Consider the following 20,947-nt stretch of genomic DNA (forward strand, 5'->3'; position numbering starts at 1 on the left):
TCAGAATTATTGAACTACCGAACCCTCTTGAGTAGGACCCTTAGAGCATGCCCCACATCAGGGACCCTGGGGTAGTACTGGGTGCAGAGGTATTTGGAAGGCTGGGTATGGCTTCTCTGTTGTCCCCCTTCTCCCCCCAGATACAGGAAGGAAAAAAAAATAGAATGTGGAAATAATGATCTCACCCACCTTCCTGTAGCCCTTGACACCTATCACCCTAATCAACTATCATCAAAAATAAATATAATTACTTTAAAAGGCTCTTTTACGTAGCCATAATTATTGTATATTTTCAGATGATAAAATTATATTTTGTTGCTAAAATCTTTTCGTTATGATTTTTATAAACTATGCTACATGAGGATACTCGAGAATTAAAAGCAGATTATTTTTAAAACATTTTTCATGTAAAACAGGTTGTTAGATGAAAAGGAAAGCAGAAGAATATGCAAAGTGTTTTGATGGTATAAGAGATATGTGGTTGCAAGCTTTCAGCCTGTTACTGAAGCCAAAGATTGGGACATCCACATCCATGTCACAGTACCTACATTCAAGGCCTGGTTCCACTCCTGATTCCATCTTCCTGCTAAGACACATTTTGAAAGACAGCACATGCCAGTAGCTTGGTCCCTACCACCCATGTAGGTACCAATGTGGATTAAGTTTCTAGTCTATTAGCCATAAAGTTGAACTAAGGATAAACCATAGATGGGAGCTTGCTCTCTTTCGCTCTCCCACTCATCTCTGGTCTATCTACTTCTCTCTTAAATAAATGAAAAAAGTTTAAAAAAAGAGAGGTAGTGTACTTTTATGTATCATTCAGAAATATATTACACAAAAAATGAGATTAAAAATAGTCATTATCTCAAAGAGAAGATCAAGAATAAGATCTGAGGATCTGAAACATGACATGTCTTTGTTTTCCATCTTTATTTGGACATCTTAAAGTTTATACTACTTTTTATGGTAAAAACTAGCTAGGGATTCCTAATGACAGAAAAGCCATGACTTGTGTGTGTATACACTTTTTGTTTCATAAATGCCTCTTCTTTTCTTACTGACACAAAGCTATTAATAAAATCTGAATCCTTAAAACATACTAGAGCTAATCACTTAAAAAAATAAATGTATTTGACTGAATTAAGTTTGCTCTTAACTAGAATTCTTTTTTTTTTTAAATCTATTTATCTCTGTGAAAGGCTGAGCAGCAGAGAGGTGGAACAGAGAAAAGAATGAGAATGAGAGAGAAGGGGAGAGAGAGATCCACATTTCACCCACTGGTTTACTAACCAAAAGGCTACAACAGCCAGGTCAGGGCCAGGTCAAAACAGGAGCCAAGAACTCCATTCTTGTCTCCGATAGGAGTGGCAGCAACCCAAGTTCTTGCATCATCTTCTGAGGTCTTCCGAGGTGCATTGGCAGGAAGCTAGATCAGAAGCAGAGTAGCTGGGACTTGAATAGGCACTCTGATACAATATACTGGTGTCGCAATGACTCAATCTGCTATGCCACAACACCAGGCCCTATCTTAGAATCCTAATAATTTTAGTATCCTAAAAATGTTTCATAAAATCCAAAGATAGTTAAATGACTACTTCATTTTCTATTCTTTTTCAGGAATAAAATGAATTGTTTCGCTTGAAATTGGTATGCTAAAGAAAAGCATTAAAAACATGCATTATTTTCAAATTTTACCTGTGTACCAAAAACATTTTTAGGTTCTAATCCTATGTATTGCTACAACTTTACATGCTGAAATAAAGAAAATAATGTGTCTTCTTATATAATATTCCCGGAGTCTAATTTTTCTATATTGGAGAATGTAAGGCACAAATCAAAGAAAATATTTAAAAGCTAGTTTTTAAAAATTTATTTATTTTTACTTAAAGGGCAGAGTTACAGAGAGAAAAAGAGAGAGGTCTTTTATCTACTAGTTCACTTCCTGTGTGGCCATAATGGCTGGAGCTGAGCTGATTCCTACTTGTTTTATACATTTAATATTTTTATAATTCTTCTACAATTTGCATCCACTCCACTATTTTAGTATTAAACAAGGTAGTTTAAAAACAATCCAGCACCCAGCACGGTAGCCTAATAGCTAAAGTCCTCGCCTTGCAGTGTCCATGCCAGATGGACACTGGTTCACGTCCTAGCTGTTCCACTTCCCATCCAGCTCCCTGCTTGTGGCCTGAGAAAGCAGTCAAGGACGGCCCGAGGCATCCGCATGGGAGACCTGGAAGAAGTTCTTGGCTTCTGGCTTCAGCTCAGCTCAACTTGTAGCCACTTGGGGTGTGAATCAGTGGATGGAAGATCTTCCTCTCTGTTTCTCCTCCTCTCTGTATATCTGACTTCTCAATAAAAATAAGTAAATCTTAAAAAAAATCCAAAATGTAAATTTCATTATACAGAATATTAGAACAAATCTTAAAGAACATAATGTACATTAATAATCCCAAATCTGAATGCATTTGTGTATCTAAAGGAGAACCAATATACAAGATTGATTTCAGTAACGCATACACATATACCTAAAATTGCAAAACTATAAACATCTTTAAATGCTACTGATAGATTTGAGTCAAATAATAAATATCAGTTTGATGTAAAGATAGAGAACAAAACTTCCAAATTTATTATAAACAAAAGTTAAAATAGGAAACCGCACTCTGAAAAGCTGAAGAGAGAACAGAGCTGACATTTTATTCTGAGGGTCAGCCAGCTTGAAGTTCCAAGCCCAGAGTCCTAGAGTATGGTAACTTTTCCAATAAGCTTTGTTACCAAGTGCAAATTAAATTCATGCTAAAAATCAGGTTTAAAAATATAAATGGCCATACTTGTTATATAAAGTGAGTTTAGCTGAATAATTGCTTAATGAACTAAAACTCATATCCAGGAAATGAAAATCCTACCAACCCAAAACAGAAAATAAGCATTCGGATATATCACACTGTTAAAATATAGGTACAATTAACATACCAAGATTAGTACAAAGGATAAGCCTAAAACATTATTTTATCTCAAAACTTGAACCTATTATTGAAAACAAAAACAACTTTTCAACAAGAACATACATTGGGCTGAATTTTACTGTTTAGCCATATAGTCAATTTTGTTTGTTAAGCTTTAAATAAAAACATTTTCACAAGATAATGTTTTTTTCCAGATATCCTAGCACATTATACATTTTTTAACTAAAGAATGATCCAATTATTGGCCAACCATGTCAGCAGATTACTGTGGAGTGATGTAAATAAGACTTTGATTCCAGAAGGCTTGGTCCTTGAGTATGCAGTTGGTTAGGTAACCTTAAACAAGTCACTTGACCTCCTCCCAGCCCTTAGATTCCTTATATGTGTGATGATTTCTGATCACTTTTACATTCCTACAGGTTTTACCAGTGATCATAGTGAGAAGGGCATGCTAAATTCAAGGACTCCAGTCAATAGCATTGTTTACTAATCTCTTACTAGTTTTATGATCTTGAATAGAAAATTTCATTCTAGCATCCTTAGTAGTAAAATATGTGTGTACGTGTATAGTGTTCTACCCTTATTCTGGGGCATGTGGCCATCCTCCCTTGGAGCTGATGAAACCATGTGACAGTCTCCTCATTAAACAGTAAGAAACGAAGAGAGGTGTACCACTTCCAGACCTAGTTCAAAAACTTTCCCCATTTGATCTTCTTTTCACCCATTCACTTACTCAACAGAGAAGACTCCTATTAGGTTGGGCAGAGCCAACCCGGCACTCCCATCCAGGAATGTTTGGTATGCCAAATCACCCTAACCTTGTCTCTGCACTGGAGGTCAACATCCATCATGACGCTACCGGTCACAAGCATGAACAAACTGAGCACCTGTTACCTTCTGTCATTCCCCATGCCTGAGATGTGTAAAAGCCCAGGGCTGCAAACCCTGGGTGGGTATTTCCTTCACATGGTTACCCAGCCACATAGAAGTGGTCCCAGGCAATCTCCTACCAGGGAGCAGTTGGTCAGACTCTTTCCCTAACTGATAAAACTCCACCTGAACTAAAAGCCTCCCTCTCTCTCATTCTCAATTGCTTCTAACCTATTAACTCAAAGAACCTGGAACAGCACATTACAACAAGATGGAATAAAGATTTTGTGGAGCAAAGTCTCCCTCCTTTATTTCCTACCTAATGGATTAACAATGGCCTGCAAAATAAACAAAACAATTTTTGTTGTTTTTAGTGGATAATGTCCCTGCTATTTAAAAGCTAAAGATCTAATTAGGCATAAAGAAAGGAAAAATCATCACACAAAACATGAGAAGTCACTTCCGGGTGCCACCAGAGAACACAGGGTAATTCCCTAATCCAGAAAGAATTGAACATTACTGTTATTTTATTGTTGCCTTACATTATATTAAGGATGTACAGCCTCTAAAAACCTTATATAGCATAATATTTAGGTATAGCTTATTAGCATCTATATTTGAGAAATTTATATATTTCAATTTTATGTGTTTTCTAGTATTGAAATAATATTAAGTATTTGCAACTGTTTGGAAGAGAGTCCAAGATGGCTAACAGAGAGGCCCCATTAAGGGACCATGTTTCCTAGAGATAGACTGAGGGAACTTCAGCAAAGAAGTTAGGGAAATTCTAACTAGCACAAAGACTCCAAAAGCCAACAGAAAGGAGTGAAGCACTCAGCAGCTCATCCCTGACTCTGACTGTAGGATATAATCTTTCCAGGAAAAGGTAAGCAAACCTCCTCCATCCCCTAGCACAATCAGTCAGCTCTAACTACAGGAGAATTCCACAATCCTCATTGGCTCTAAATTCACTATAGAAAGCTGAAGTTTGAGCAACTAATTTGTTTCCAAAAGGGGACTGACGTTGCATCCCTGCATACTCTGTAGAAAAGGGAACTCACTTTGCCTCCACGTGTACTCTGTGGAAACTCTATGATTGCATTACAGGGTGAAGAGGACAGCTGGGTCTCTGGGCAATCTCATTGTCTGGTTTCAGAGGCTCAAAATTCTCTGAGCACCTGGGGTGGGTCACTGCAGAGGGTTCCATGCTCACACTGAGGACATACCCTTTGTGGCGTTTATGCACTGTGTGGGCAGGGTATACAGTAACTGTGGGCCCAACTCAAGCATTCATCACCTTGGCAGAGAGGACAGGAGGCTGTGATTGTGTCAGCTGGCAAGATCATATCTTCCCCTCTACTGACAACAGAGGAGATCAACCATACCAACGTCAGGTGTCATCCGGACTCTTGTTCTACCCTCAAGCACGGAAAGGAGCTGCTCCTTTCAGCACTCCCACTGAAAGGGCAGACGTTCCACTTCAAAAATAAATGCCATCTAAGGAGGAAAACATGGGTTTCCTCAAATGCCTAAAAATAAATGTAGAAATGTAAGAAACATGAACAAAGAAGACAGTATGATCCTCCAAAAGGAACACAACGGCTTTTCAATATTAAAAGTGAAGACAAAGAGACTGGTCAAATGCCTGAAAAGGAATTCAAAAGACCGATCATATGCTAACTCAAAAACACAGAAGAGCAAATATGTGAGTTAAAGAAATCTATATAGGATTGGGAGATAGAGGTATTGGAGAGAAATAAAATACTAGAAATGAAAAATTCGATAAATAAAAAGTGGAAAATCTTGACAACAGACTTGGTGAGGCAAAAAAAAAAAAAAGAATATCCAAGGCATAAGATAAACCTATGAAAATATCACAGAAAACAAATTTAAAAAAGAAAACAAATTAGAAAAACAAAATATATTCTGAAATACTTCTGAGACACTATCAAATAACCTAACATATGCGTCTTAAGTGTTTCTGAAAATGTGGAAAGAGGTGGATTAGAAAGCCTATTCAGTGAAATAATAACAGAAAACTTCCTTAATTTGGAGAAAGATAAGACCATCAAAGTACAAGAAGCAAACACAACTCCTAATGACCAGAAAAGCTTCATCATGAGACATTACAGTCAAATTTTCAAAGGCAAAGCCTAAAGAGAAGATCCTAGAATGTGCACGAGAGAAATACCAGATTACCTTCAGAAGTTCTCCAATTAAACTTACAACTGATCTTATACCAGAAACCCTAAGAGGAGAGAATGCAGAAACATAGTATAAGTCTCAAAAGAAAAAAACTGTTAGTCCAGAACACTGTACCCTCAAAACACTCAATTTTAAATGAAGGTGAAGGTCTTTCAAAACAAAAGAAAGTAAAGGAATATTTCCCCATTTGTCTGGCTAATTGAGGATGTGCTACATACCAGTAAAAGTACAAAGAAAATCCAAAAAAAGTAATAGGAATATTTATGGGAAAATGGCAGAACCAAGTCATTACTTATCAAAAATAATAAACTCTGGGCCCATCGCAGGGGCTTAGTGGCTGAAGTCCTGCCTGGCATGTGCCAGGATCCCAGATGGGCTCCAGTTCGTAGCCTAGCTGCTCAACTTCCCATTCAGCTCCTTGCTTGTGGCCGGGAAAAGCAGAAGTGGACAGCCCAAAGCCTTGGGACCCTGCACCCATGTGGGAGACCCGGAAGAAGCTCCTGGCTGCTGGCTTCAGATTGGCTTAGCTCTAGCTGTTTAGCCACTTGGGGAGTGAAACAGCAGATAGAAGATCTTTGTCTTTTCTCCTCTCTGTAAATCTGACTTTCCAATAAAAATAAAATTTAAAAATACACATACACTTGAGCTCGGCACGGGCTAAAGTCCTCGTCTTGAACGTGCTGGGATCCCATATGGGCGCTGGTTCCAATCCCGGCAGCTCCACTTCCCATCCAGCTCCCTGCTTGTGGCCTGGAAAAGCAGTCTAGGATGGCCCAAGGCTTTGGGACCCTGCACCCGCATGGGAGACCCGGAAGAAGTTCCAGGCTCCTGGCTTTGGATTGGCACAGCACTGGCTGTTGCACTCACTTGGGGGGTAAATCATCGGACAGAAGATCTTCCTCTCTGTTTCTCCTCCTCTCTGTATATATGACTTTGCAATTAAAATAAATAATTCTTTTTTAAAAAAAAATATATATATATACACTTGGGACCCTGCACCCGTGTGGGAGGCCCAGATGAAGCCCCAGGCTTCTGGCTAGCTCCGGCTGGTAGTGTCTGCTTGGGGAGTGAATCAGTGGACAGAAGTTCTTGCTCTCTGTCTCTCCTCCTCTCTGTATATCTGTCTTTCAATTAAAAAAATAAATAAATCTTAAAAAAAAATATCCCAACAACAAAAATATAGACGGAAAGTGAAAGGATGAAAGAAGCAGCTAAAATAAAGCAAAAAGGAGCAAGAATAGCCATGCTAGTATCAGAGAAAGTAGACTTGAACACAGAAACTATTCAAAGTGACCAGGAAGGGCATTATGTAATGATAAGGAAATCAACTCAACAGGAAGGCATGGCTATTGTTAATGTGTATGTACCCAATGCTAGAACACCTGCCTATTTTTTTAAAAATGCTAATAGATCTAAAGGGAGACAGACTCCAATACAATAATAGGAGATGCAAATACCCTGCTTTCATCAATAAACAGATCAATTAGACAACATGTCAACAAAAAAAGCCCAAGACAGAAGGGCTTTATTGCTGATTTCTACCACACTTTTTAATAACTAGTTCTACTTCTTCTGGGGGCCTGGCACTGTAGATTTTGATTAGTTGAAAACGAAAATGCCTTTGTATGGGACACAGAATTTTGCCTTTATAAAACTATAGTCTTCTTGCTCTTTCAGGTATTATATATGGCCATTTCCATGTTTTGTTTGGCAAGACACAGAGCTCATTATATCACTGGGTGCAAAAGATACAAGGCAGGACTGGCAATGCTATCATGCTTATTGTTACGCATCCATTGTCCACCAGCATAAATCATTTTCTTCATTAACTCCCAACACCAGAGGGCAGCAGCCTTGGCACTAATTAGCAGTAAGGCAGACAGCAATTCATTAATGAAAACTACTCCTTCAGTAGTAGCTGCATCACTTTACTAATCAATCTTTTATGAGGTAGATGTGTGGGGATATTTTTCTTAAAACCAGGATTGACTGTAAATAAAGTAAAAATAATGTAATAAATCATCCATACTACTTCTCCAAAAGGACAGAGAAAAGCAAGCTAGTTCATATTATCCACAGAAAGACACGAAAATCTGAGTTCATGGAACATAATACTACTTATATTCTTTTGTTAATTCACAAGTAAAATCTGGAAGAATCGGATGATGATAAATTCCTTTGTATTAGATTCTCCACTTCCCAATTTTTTTTTTTTAAATAAGGATGGGGGAGATAGGGAAAATAACTCTACTTCAAAGATAAAAGAAAACCTGTAAACACTAAACAAAAATATCTCATGAAACAAAAAGTAGGGTAAAGAAGGCTCCAAATCACAAGCGTAAGTTGCCAAACTATTTTGACAACTGTCAGGTAGGAAATGAAAGGCTTTGAAACATGAACGGGGGCAGCGGCTGTCACTGCCTGAGATTCTTACATTCTGCAACCATGGCGCCTAGTTCAAGTTCTACTTTGTTCCTAACCCCAGCTTCCTGCTAATGGGAACACTGGGAAGCACCAGTTAATAGCACCAGTAGCTGGGTTTTTTTCATTCACAAGAAAGACGGATTGAGTTTCAGGTGCCTGGCCTTTGGCCTGGCTCAGCCCTGGCCACTGTGGGCATCTGCAGAACACAGAGGCAGGCAGCAGTGCATTCTGTCAATCTGTTTCTCCCCATCTGTCTCTCAATTAAGCGCTGTCTACAAAATGATAAATTTAGGGGAAGGGAAGCACAATAAACAAAAACTTGACATGTGTTAATAACATTTACTCCTGGTTCTGTAATCAAAATGAAATCTTGTCTACATGAGAATGAACTATGAGGACATTCTGCTAAAAGAAACAAACCAGTCACAGAAAGACAAACAGTGCATAATTCCACCAGCATGAGGTGGTCAAACTCACAGAAAGCAGAAATGATGCTTGCCAGCACCTGGATGGGGGAGGAACTCAAGAGTTGCTTAATGTACTTGGAGCTTCAGTTTAGCAAAGTGGAAGGTTCTGGAGAGCTTAAAAACACCTGTGATCTCTTACACTTCACAATGGCCAAAACAGTTACTTTTATGTTAGGGGCTTTTTACCACAAGTTGAAACAATTCAATCTTGTGGTTTAGTTTCGGGTAAATCCTCAAAACTGACAATCAAGTAAGTACTAGGTTAAGATCACCTAAATATTGTACACTACAAACCCCAGTAGAAAGAAAATAAAATGTCCTTTTCCTTGAGCATGCTTTGCTTCACCTGAAGGAGATAAGCCAAACTGATTTTTCCCCCCAACTCCGAACAGTGAATGGCTCAAAATCATGCCCATCTTAGTTTGCTTCATTTTTGTACAATTTATTCAGTTTTTTTAAAAGATTTATTTATTTTTATTGCAAAGTCAGATATACAGAGAGAGAGAGACAGAGAAGAAGATCTTCCATCTGATGATTCACTCCCCAAGTGAGCACAACAGCTGGTACTGTGCCAATCCAAAGCGGGGAGCCAGGAGCTCTTCCGGGTCTCCCACACGGATGGCAGGCTCCCAAGGCTTTGAGCCATCCTCGACTGCTTTTCCTGGCCACAGGCAGGGAGCTGGATGGGAAGCGGGGTTACTGGGATTAGAAACGACGCCCATATGGGATCCTGGGCGTGTTCAAGGTGAGGACTTTAGCTGCTAGGCCATGGTGCCAGGCCCAACTTATTCAGTTTCTACCTTCCCTCCATTCCTCCCTAACTTCTTTTCTTCCCCTTCCTATCTTACTTATTCAACTGCATTGCTTCTTGCTTACTTTCACAAGAAAAAAAAATTTTTTTTGGATACAATTTAGTTGGTGGTGGGCTCTTCTCTCCCTAAATTCCCTCTCCTCCCCTCTGTTCTCCTCTCTAGAATCATGTGTGCCCATCGTGAAAGAAAATGTTTTTTATGCTGTTATCAGAAATAACACATCATCATCACTCACAACTTCGAGCTTGTTAGTACTTGTAACATAGATCTTGAATTCTACCTCAAAAAAAAAAAAAAGTTAAGATCTATTTTATTTATTTGAAAAGCAGAGCGACAAAAAGAGAGAGAGACAAATATACCTTTGTCTGCTGGCTCATGCCCCAACATGTTGCAATAGTCAGGGCTGGGCCATACTGATGCCATCTTCCTCTGCTTTCCTCTGCTTACATTAGCTGGGAGCGGGATCCGAAACAGAGAAGCCTCAACTCAAACTGGCACTGCGATATCGGATACCAGCGTAACAAATGATGCCTCAACATTGGCCCTTCAAGACATACTTCCTAGAGCCCAACATGCAGCTAATGCATTGTCAGCAATAATGTCTTTCCACCGGATTACTGGCACAGTTATTTCCTTTCAACTTCCCTCATATTTCCTAATTTCTTTTACTATTTTCTAAGCCTCTTTTTAAAAATACTTTCAACTGCATTTGGCAGAGGCAAGGTATGCTCATTTCTTTTTTATTCTTTTAATTTCCTAGAACACATTATTATTTTCTGTCCATAGCATTTGTTTTATCTAGGTATCTTTATTTAATTAATGGAATAACTGTCTTTCTAAATTTAGTCAAATTTTTAAGTTCTTTTGTTCCACATTTATCTTTTTTTTTTTTTTTCTGACTCTACTCCTTTATTCTTCATGCAGCCTGTGTTCTTTGTGGAACTGGATCCTTACTGCTTCCACATTTTTTTTTTCTGGGAAGCTCATCAGAATTTTCTCTTTTTTTATTTATGAAAATAGAAGAAAAAGTCAAACATTCAGATATATATGTACTGAATTTCTTGGACGCAGGGAGAATAATGTTGCCAAGGAAACCAAAGCAACTGTTGGACAGCAAGTCCAGCTCTCAAAAAAAAAAAAAAAATCTATGGCAATTTATTCTGTAGAATAATACAACGTATTCCAGCTTCACAAGACAACAAAATGTTTTTAATGAGGTCAGTGAAACTTGGTTTATGGTGTTACAAAAGTTGATTAACTATTTAGTTTATAGGTCTTCTACTGGAATGAGAACAGATTAAAGTCAGATAACTTAGGGTCTAGTCTCAGCTCTGTTTAAGAGCTGTAGGTCACTGAGTAAGTTCTTTTCCTTTTCTGAGCTTAAGTTTTCTTATCTACAGTGTTGCTATAAATATGACTTAGAACACTTAGAACAACACACAAGAAAACTCAAATGATAAGTATTAACAGTTTATAAAATTTTAAAAATTATACATACTCTGTAGGGTTCACTGATTAAGTATCAAATTAAGTGAAATATTAGAAAAATGTGAACAAAAAGTATTATGTAAACTAGTATAAAAATTAAATTCAGATAGATAGTTGGGTCAAGGCCTGGTCCAGACTCTGACTGGGTAATTTCTACAACATGAAATTGGACTACACAGGCTTCATGAGTATATTTTCCAGTTATACAATAAAAACTTAAAATGGAATTCATTCATCATAGTTTCGTTTTTTAGAAAATGAGCTACATTTTGCTTGAAAAGCCTACTGTTAGGGGCCAGCATTATAGTACAGTTCACTAAACTGCCACTTACAGTCTGCATCCATTGTTAGAGTACCAGTGCAAATTCTGGCTGCTCGGCTTCTGATCTAGCTTCTTGCTAATGTGCCTGGGAAAGCAGCAGATGGTCCAAGTACTTGGGCCTCTGACACCCACAAAGGAGACCAGGAGGACTTCTTGGCTCCTGGCCTCAGCCTGGTGCAGCCTTGTCTACTGTTGCCATTTGGGGAATGAACCAGCAGTTGGAAGATCTGTCTCTCTGCCTCAAATATACAGATGTTTGAAAATATTTGGTTTAAGTTGGAGTTTCTTTTTTTCTCCTCCCATTACCAGGCTTTTCATTTTACATGCTACTCTTTACTTTGTTCTCTATTACTTACTATTTCTCAAAATGCCATGGCCAATTCTTGCCTCTGCATTGTCGTCCTCTCAGAGAAACTTCAACACTGTTGCTGCTCCAGCATCAGTCCTGCTCTTTCCTTACCCATCCACCTAAACTTTGTCAGTGATTAATATCTTGCTTTCAAAAAGGTAAAATATAGTGGATCAAAAACAGGGCATAATTCTCATGTTAAAGAGAATTTTGATATAACATATAAACACACTGAAAGAATCAGGAAGGAAGTTAGTGCCTTAGTCAACCCTAGGCACACAAGGAGGGAGAGCTGTAGGCGCTATCTTTACACTGCCTGGGGGAGGAACGCCTGTATCCATGGACATGCTGGGTCCCCATGGCAGGACTGGTCAATTTTCCAACAGAAAGCTACCCTGGAAAGAAATCACAAGGGATATCCCAGGATGACCCAATATGCCAGTTCTCCGTTTTGCTGCCTTCTTTTCAACACTTAAAAGGTTACTACAGACATACTGTCTTTGTTAAGATTTATTTATGTGAACAGCAGAGTTACAGAAGGATAGGAGACACAGTTGAGAGAAAATCTTCCAATTGATCTCAGAACAATTTACTACTTGCCATCATCTCCAAAACTACTAACTTTAGCTTTGATAGGCTGGTATACTTCTGGTTTCTTACTTATGTAATTCCTCAGTACATTTTTTTAAAAGGTTTATTTTTGTTGGAAAGGCAGATTTACAGAGAAGGAAGGAGAGACAGATAGAGATACTCCATCTGCTGGTTCACTCCCCAGGTGGCTGCAACAGCCGGAACTGGGCTGGTCCAAAGCTAAGAGCAAGGAGCATCTTCTGGGTCTCCCATGGGAGTGTAGACGCCCAAGGACTTAGGCCATCCTCTGCTTCTTTGCCAGGACATAAGCAGGAAGCTAATGGAGCAGGAAGCTCCAGAAATGGAGCAGCTGGGACACAACCAGCCACCCATATGGGATGCCAACACTAACAGAGGATTATTGTGCTACACTACTATGTCAGCATTGTGAAATTAATTTATAATTTGTTACATGCTTTATCCAACTTAGTAAGAATGGGCAGGATGTGAAAGATTCCTTTTTCACTAAACAGGCATTAATTAGATGTTTAAAATTAGTTCCTCAGGGCAGACATTCTTATACTAGAGTGGGTAAAGCCACAGTCTGCAATGCTGGCATCCCATATGGGTGCTTGTTCAAGTTTGGGGTGATCCACTAGCTTCTTACTAAAAGAAAGAAGTGGGAAAGCAGTGAAAGATGGCACAAATGCTTGGGCCCCTACACCCATGTGGTAGATCAGAAGAATCTCTGGGCTCCTCTTGGCTTTGGCATGGCACAATCTTGACCATTGCAGCCATTTGTGGAGTGAACCAGCAGATGGAATATCTGTCTTTCTCTTTCAAAACAAAAAAAAAATATTTTTTAAAAGTAGAACCCCTCAGTGTCTCTGTTAAAAGAGATCATGGCTTCTCAACATGATTTCTGCCCTCTAAATTTTAGTATCAATTTGTAAAAGGCGATAAAACTTTGTTTCCCAATTAAAAGTATCTTCTCCCATCAACAGAAGAATAAATGAAGATAGAAAGCATTTATTATTAATATTACTTAGATCCCTCTTCTTTTTCTGTTTTTGTCTGATTTTTTTAAAGATTTATTTATTTTTATTGGAAAGTCAGATACACAGAGAGGAGGAGAGACAGAGAAGATCTTCTATCTGATGATTCACCTCCCAAGTGACTGCAATGGCTGGAGCTGAGCCAATCCAAAGCCAGGAACCTGGAGCCTCTTCCAGGTCTCCCACGCGGGTGCAGGGTCCCAAAGCCTTGGGCCATCCTCGACTGCTTTCCAGGCCACAAGCAGGGAGCTGGATGGGAAGTGGGGCTACCAGGATTAGAATCGGCATCCATATGGGATCCTAGTGCGTCCAAGGCAAGGACTTTAACCACTACGCTATCGCACCGGATTCATGCCACTCCTAATGGGAGCCACAGACCAGCAAGCAGCATCACTACCACCTGGACTCTCAGGCCCCAACTGAGAGCACCTGAATCAGAAGCTGCACCTTAAGCACCTCAGAGGATCTGCAAGCACTTGATGGTTTAAGCAGCAGCAGCTTGTGGGCCCTGTATGATAACCTACAGGCTAAATCCTTGCCTTGCACTGTACCAGGATTCCATATCTGTGCTGGTTTGTGTCCCAGCTGCTCCACCTCCCACCAGCTCCCTGCTTGTGGCCTGGAAAAGCAGTGTGGAGACAGCCCAGGGCCTTGGGACCTGCCACCCATGTTGGAGACCCAGAAAAAGAAACTCCTGGCTGTGAGTTAGCTCACATGCGACCATTGCAGCCACCTGGGGAGTGAACCAGCAGATGCTCTTTCCCTTCACCTCTCCTCTCTGGAAATCTGCCTTTCCAATTAAAAGGAAAAAAAAAAAAAAAAAGACAAGAAAAGATACAAGCTTGGATTCCAGAGGAAGAATGAGAATATCCAAGATGAGCATGACCAAATAACATGAGGCACCCCCAGGCTTGTAGAGGAGGAGAACCCCGTACAGCTCCTGCAGCACCCAGAACATTACTCAGTGCTCAGCGTTTCTGGCTGAATCAATGAACCACTAAGCAAAATGAAAACTTTTCCAGAAAGCTAATCCTGTGGGAAATTCCTTTGTACATCTCAACACTACCACCGGACCTTCTTCACTCAGTATTGCTAACACTATTTCAGACGCGCCATCTTCTTTTGCTTCACCAAACACAGTTTAGGCATCTGACCCAGGAGAAGCTGGAATGATCTTTCATCTGTGGCAGTCACTTTCACAAGCGAAAGAGAGCTGTATTTTAATCCTGGCTTTCCTGAACCCAGCCCATCTGCTTGTCCAGGGCTTCATCACCACAACAACTTGGAAGAGGTGGGAGGACACAGCAGGAAATGGAGAAGGCAGAAAGGGAAGTAGGCTCACGGGAAACCTGGAAAACACGACTCTGGCTTTGTATGGCTTCTCTTCCAGAAAAGAACTGCCTGGAAGGAAGCGAAAGACGCAGCAAGAGAACCTGGCCTTGCTCAAGAGCAGAAGATGCTATCAGCGAAAACCAGGGAGTGGTAAAGGATCTCAGACTACCTAGCGACAGCAGGTGGAAACACACATCAAACTCGAGCCACAGCAGCGGGTAGCGGTTAGAAACGACCAACCCCCGGTACCAGAAACCACTTACAGGTTTGCAGAGAAAAGTCAAGGCATACTGGGGAAAGGAAATAGCTCCAGGAAGGGCATAACTTGCGATGGTAAAAAAAAATTACTTTTTTTTTTAAGGGAGATAATAGTGCACTTGGAGGGGGTGGACGGGGAGGGAGGTTGCAACTGAGTGCCCTGCGAGAAAGGAAACGACAGCGGTTCCTGCCCAGTCCTGAAGCCAGAGAGAGGGAGGCGGCCCAGGCAGAGGTGGGTGGACACGCCCGGTTCCGGGGCCCCCAGTCGGGAGGCCCCGTCCCAAACCATCTCCTCCAAAACCCGCGGAGCACCGGTAGGCACTCGGAAAGGGCGGACTGTACAGGGGGGACCACGCGCGAAAGCGGGGGCGGGAGGCGGATGCTGCATGAACAGGTAGGTACCCACCTTATCCCAACGGAGCCACTGCCCGATGGCCGTGTCTAGCTGCGGGTCCCCGGTGTTGTAGGGGGCGTGGAGCACGTTGGAGTTCAGGTCCCCCTCGGCGTTTTCAGCCATGGCAACCAGGCTTGCGGGCCTGAGGGGTCCACGAAGTCACCAGCTGGGAGTAGGGCGGGTGGCGCCTGGGTGCCGCTCACCAGGGTCCGGCCGCCCCCTCCTCACTGAAGGGCATCGGAGACCGACTGCAGGGTGTGGGCGCCGGCTCCTAGCGCAGCTTTCGGGAACTGGGAGGGTTGCGGCACCCGGTCTCCTCAGCCGACCGGGTCCGGGTCTCCGGGCAAACGGACTGAGGCGGTCGCGCGGCGAGAGAACAACAACAGTCCCAGATGTCTGGGTACCGGTCGCCTCTGCCGCCGCCTAGGCCCCGCCTCCGGCCCGGTGGACGCCGCCCCTTCCCGCCCCTGCCGGTTTAAGCTGTCTGGAGGGACGAAGCGCGGGCCCGAGAGCGCGCTCCCGGCACCGCCGCCGGGCTGAGGAGACAGGGGTGCACGGCTCTCTATTTATTTATTTACTCTTTTCCAAGCGGCTCGACTTCGTTACTATCCCTCCCACCTCGCAGGCGTCTCCTTGCCTCAATCTCCCTCCGCGGCCACCAACCCGCGCCGCCTCAGCCATACCCTCTGCATGGTTCCCTGAGGCGCGCACACGCGCAGGCCCCAGCCTCGCCTCCGGGCACACGCCTGGCGCGCCGAGGTGGGGGCGGAGCCTGGCTCGCGGGTTTCCCGCGCACTGCCCCAAGGGACTTGTAGTTCTTTCTTTTTCCCCAAGCTCTGCAGAAACTGCCTCCAGGACTACGACTCCCAGAAGCCCCGCGCCATTCCTTTCCTAGCAGAAAAAAATAGCACTACCTTGAGGCAGTTCCTTGCAGACCCGCCCTGTTCTTGTGAGCGTGCTGTGTGGCCCTGGCGTCCAAGTAAATTAAAAAAGGAATGACAACTGGTGTCCATGTAGTGCCTTACAGTTTTGAGTCACTCATTCTGTGGCTTCAGCCATTCTGTGGAGAAATGGAAATCATCCCTTCCAGTTTTACACTCACGGAGGGAAATGGACTTTTTTTTTTTTTTTAAAGGCTGGGTTCTTGAGTGATGGAACCCAGCGTTCTAACCTCTTCAGATCTCCTCTGGTAGTTGTCTTTCCTCTGCTGCTGCTGCTGCAGTTGGCGAGGAATTAGTGAGAACAACATGACTAGAAGATTCTTTCACTGAAATATGAGTAAAACTGCAGGTCGTTAAGACAAAAAAAAAAAAAATGCAGTAAGACTACAAAGAAATTGGTTCTCCGGGTGGAAATAATCTTACATTTCTTAGCCTCTTCTCTCGCAAGGAATGCTCACCTTTCAAGTTCCTAAGGAGGTCTGGAAAATGCTGAGAAGGGCTCACCTGTCAGCTACCCAGCTGTTCTTAGTTTGGGAAGATGTTACAGCCGCTATGATTTTGACCAATTACCTTGTAAGTCTTCGCCTAGCTGGTCTTGTAACGATTCTTGCAAAGAAGGCATAACAATATTTATAGAAGTTTAATAAATGTCTTTTGGGTGCTTTGGAGGTCACAAGTAAAAAACAAATTCAAAGTATCATTGTTTTTCCCTTCAAGTGCTATTAATCATAGTGAAATCTAAACTACCAAGATATAAAAGGGCTGTGGTGCAAATACCTGAAAAATAACGAGAGTTATTATTTTGCTAAGTAAACGTTTTATTTATGAAGTCAATAGGCTCCCTGAATTACGAAAGGCATGGGGAACAGCAAGTGTGTTGGAGAAAATTCTATCTTCCAGCGTCATCACTGTTATTGTCAATAAGAAGTGTTAATTAAATATTTACTGCATGCTAAGCATTATTCTAGAAGTTGAAGTTACAAGAATATAGTTGTTCATTTCAGGAAATTTAAATCTGTGGAAAAAGAATATATGCAAGGAAAAATAGCCTGTGATAAATACCAAATGTTTGCCTCCAACAAATGTTAATGACTTTAAGTCTGAGATACTTGATAAAAATCAACACTCCAGAAGAAAGTGCAATAGGATTTGAAGAAGAACAAGCTGGAACAAAAAGGGTGTTCCAAATTCATGCAGACTGGTGTTTCAGAAATACCATTAGGACTGTAAATGTATAATCTAGGGTTTGGTGCAGTAGCCCAGTGGCTAAAATTCTTGCCTTGCACACACCAGGATCCCATATGGGCTTTGATTCGTATCCCAGCCACATCACTCCACATCTAGCTCCCTGCTTTTGGCCTGGAGAAGCAGTTGAGGACGGCCCAAGGCCTTGGGACTCTGTACTCATGTGGGAGATCCGGAGGAAGCTACTGGCTCCTGGCTTTGAATCAACTCAGCTCCATTGTAGCCACTTGGGAAGCGAGGGAAGATCTTCCTCTTTGTAGATCTCTGTATATCTGACTATTCGATGAAAATAAATAAATAAATCTTGGGCCCAGCAGCATGGCCTAGCGGCTAAAGTCCTCGCCTTGAATGCGCTGGGATCCCATATGGGCACCGCTTCTAATCCACTTCCCATCCAACTCCCTGCTTGTGGCCTGGGAAAGCAGTCGAGGATGGCCCTAAGCCTTGGGACCCTGCACCCATGTGGGATGCCCAGAAGAAGTTCCTGGATCCTGGCTTCAGATCGGCATAGCATCAGCTGTTGCGGTCACTTGGGGAGTGAATCATTGGATGGGAGATCTTCCTCTTTGTCTCTTCTCCTCTCTGTATATCTGACTTTCCAATAAAATAAATAAATCTTTAAAAAGAAATAAATCTTTTTCAAAGAGTAAAACATGAGTATATATTGCTGTTACCTATAAGATGCATAATCTTACATTGCTTAATGACAGAATATATTCTGAGAAATGCATTGTTGTCTGATGTTACAGATTGGATAAGAGTTTGAACACCTGTCCCCAAAGGGCCTTGTGTTGGAAGCTGATGTTGATCACTAATATTCATGAATCAAGGATGAACTTTTGATCTAACTGTGATATCTGGAAGGTAAGTTCAAATGGAAGCCTTTAGGGCATTGAGGACTTGCTCTTGGAAGGGCATTCACGCCAGGCAGTTGCTTATTCACACAGTTTGGCCCCGCTGTTTCCCACTGCTACTTGGGTCATCATTTGTCCTTCCATCATCTTCCAATCTCATCCAAATTCCTAAACCAACTGGGACTGCCTTATCTTAGACTGTGCACCTGCAAACTACAAGCTTAAATCAACCTTCTGTTTTCCTCAAAAGCTCTTTTCAGATAATGCAATTAGAACCATGAGAAGCTGACTGACAGCTATTACATAAACATCTTTAAAATATACTTCCATAAGCTAAGATAGCTCTGTCATGAGGCACTATAATATTTCCAAAAGTTATAAAAGACAACTCTCAGATCTGTATGAAATATTCATTTCTTTATTATTGGAAATTAAAATACTCAAAGCTGGCATTCTATGAGAAAGCAGCAAGAAATTAAATTTTTATCAGCATCAGAGAACTTTTTTCTCCATCTGAGGTTTATGGGATATGTTTGGAAAACAGAGACAATCTGTCCATCAGGGTTTCTGTTCACATCTGCATGGTTCAGATTCTCTGAGGTCATGGACACTGGAAGTCTGACAACTTTTTTCTTACTTAAAATATGCATTCACAAGCCATTGCCAGCCAACTTAGTTAAGTCTATGAATCCCAAGCCTTTATCCAGATTTGTACATGCTCATCTCCTCCAAAATGTTGCTCATACTTTTCAAGCCTCCACCAAGCAGAGATAAGGGCCTGTCTCAACTCCTCCCTTATTTACACTTGAATAGTACTCCAGTATGTGGGTACTGCATTCCAACATAGGCTCCATGTTGGGATTTTTAAAAATTTCCATTATATTTTCCATTTCTAGAACCCTCTTAAATTCTTTTGAAAATTTGCCTTAACACTATTCCTGATTTTATTTTCTCTGCTAAAATCTTCCAGTATATCTTTAAAAAAAAAAATTTAGGACCCAGCATGGTAGCGTAGCAGCTAAAGTCCTCACCTTGCATGCACCGGGATCCCATATGGACACAGGTTCGTATCCTGGTGGCCCCACTCCCCATCCAGCTCCCTGCTTGTGGCCTGGGAAAGCAGTTGAAGATGGCCCAAAGCCTTGGGACCCTGCACCCACATGGGAAACCCAGGAGAGCTCCTGGATCCTGGCTTCAGATCGGCTCAGCTCTGGCCATGGCAGCCACTTGGGGAGTGAAGCAACAGACATAAGATCTTCCTGTCTCTCCTCCTCTCTGTGTATCTACCTTTTCAATAAAAATAAAATAAATCTTTAAAAAAATTTATGTCCAGTGGGGCTGGCATTTCAGACTAATCTTTCACCTGAGTTGCTGACATCCCATAGAGCCTCTAGTTTGTGTCCCAGCTGCCCCACTTCCAATCCAGCTCCCTATTATGGCTTGGGAAAGCAGTGGAGGAATGGTTCAGTTCCCTGGATCCCTGGATCCACGTGGGAGACCTGGAGGGAGCTCTAGGCTTCTGGCTTTGGATCAGCTCAGCTCCAGCCATTGTGACCATTTAGGAAGTGAACCAGTGAGTGTAAGATCTCTCTGTCCCTCTTTCTCTCTGCAAATCTGCCTTTCAAATAAAAATAAATAAACCTCTAAAAATGTACAAACATAGCTCAATATCTAAATTCTTGTGTTTTTTTTTAAACTTACTGTTTTTGCTAGATCTTGCTCATAATTAGCTTTTCTGTGAGCCTTATATGCATGTATTTGGATATTATATTTGAGAAGTCATCTGTAGGAATAAATTTAGACTTGCAATGAAAGATCTTTTCCCTAGAGAGGATTTTTTGAATGCCTGGGAGTTCAGCTACTTTAAGGATTGAACTCCTCTGGTGCTCTGGTTACCCTAAATGAATTGTGATTTCATGTAAGATTTTTTTTTCCCATCTAGCTTATCCTCCCCCTGAATGTGCAGCACTTTGGGGGTGCCAACATGCTGTGAGAAGTCTCCTGTTAGACTCCAGCTTGTGTAGACCTCAGGCGTGGTTTTCTGGTTTTCTGTCTCTCTTGCCCATGAGTTTTGAAAAGTAAGGTTCAGAAGTTTCAAGATTAGCAAATGCTCTCAAAGCAAAAAGTCAAAATTTTTTTTTGCAGTTACCTCCCTGAAATAATACTTTCCCTTTCCCTTTCCCAATAATTTCTGGCTTGTCATTTCCCATTCCCCTTCTGCTGTTTAACAAAAGTTAAAAGACTAAGTTACTGAGGGCCTGGCGGGTAAAAGCCTCACCTTGAATGCGCCAGGATCCCATATAATTGCCGATTCTAATTCCGACAGCTCCACTTCCCATCCAGCTCCCTGCTTGTGGCCTGGGAAAGCAGTCGAGGACGGCCAAAGGCCTTG

At 41.7% G+C, this 20,947-nt stretch overlaps 1 protein-coding gene across 2 annotated transcripts in view; it reads right to left on the reverse strand.

Annotated features, from left to right (window-relative positions):
- The window catches only part of PGM2L1 (phosphoglucomutase 2 like 1), a 47,604-nt gene extending 31,645 nt beyond the window's left edge, over positions 1-15,959 (reverse strand). The window contains exon 1 of one of the 2 annotated variants that reach the window (XM_040963940.1): positions 15,528-15,959. In XM_040963940.1, coding sequence (XP_040819874.1) covers positions 15,528-15,638 — 111 coding nt within the window. In that variant the 5' untranslated portion in view covers positions 15,639-15,959. Of the gene's footprint in view, positions 1-1,290; positions 1,332-15,527 lie in introns of those variants that run through there. The other variant, XM_040963941.1, reaches the window with a different exon arrangement.
- Positions 15,960-20,947: the final 4,988 nt, after the last annotated feature.

Source organism: Ochotona curzoniae, unplaced genomic scaffold, assembly GCF_017591425.1.
Source record: "Ochotona curzoniae isolate NIBS_2020 unplaced genomic scaffold, NIBS_Ocur_1.0 scaffold_3223, whole genome shotgun sequence".
NCBI classification, from domain to species: Eukaryota; Metazoa; Chordata; class Mammalia; order Lagomorpha; family Ochotonidae; genus Ochotona; species Ochotona curzoniae.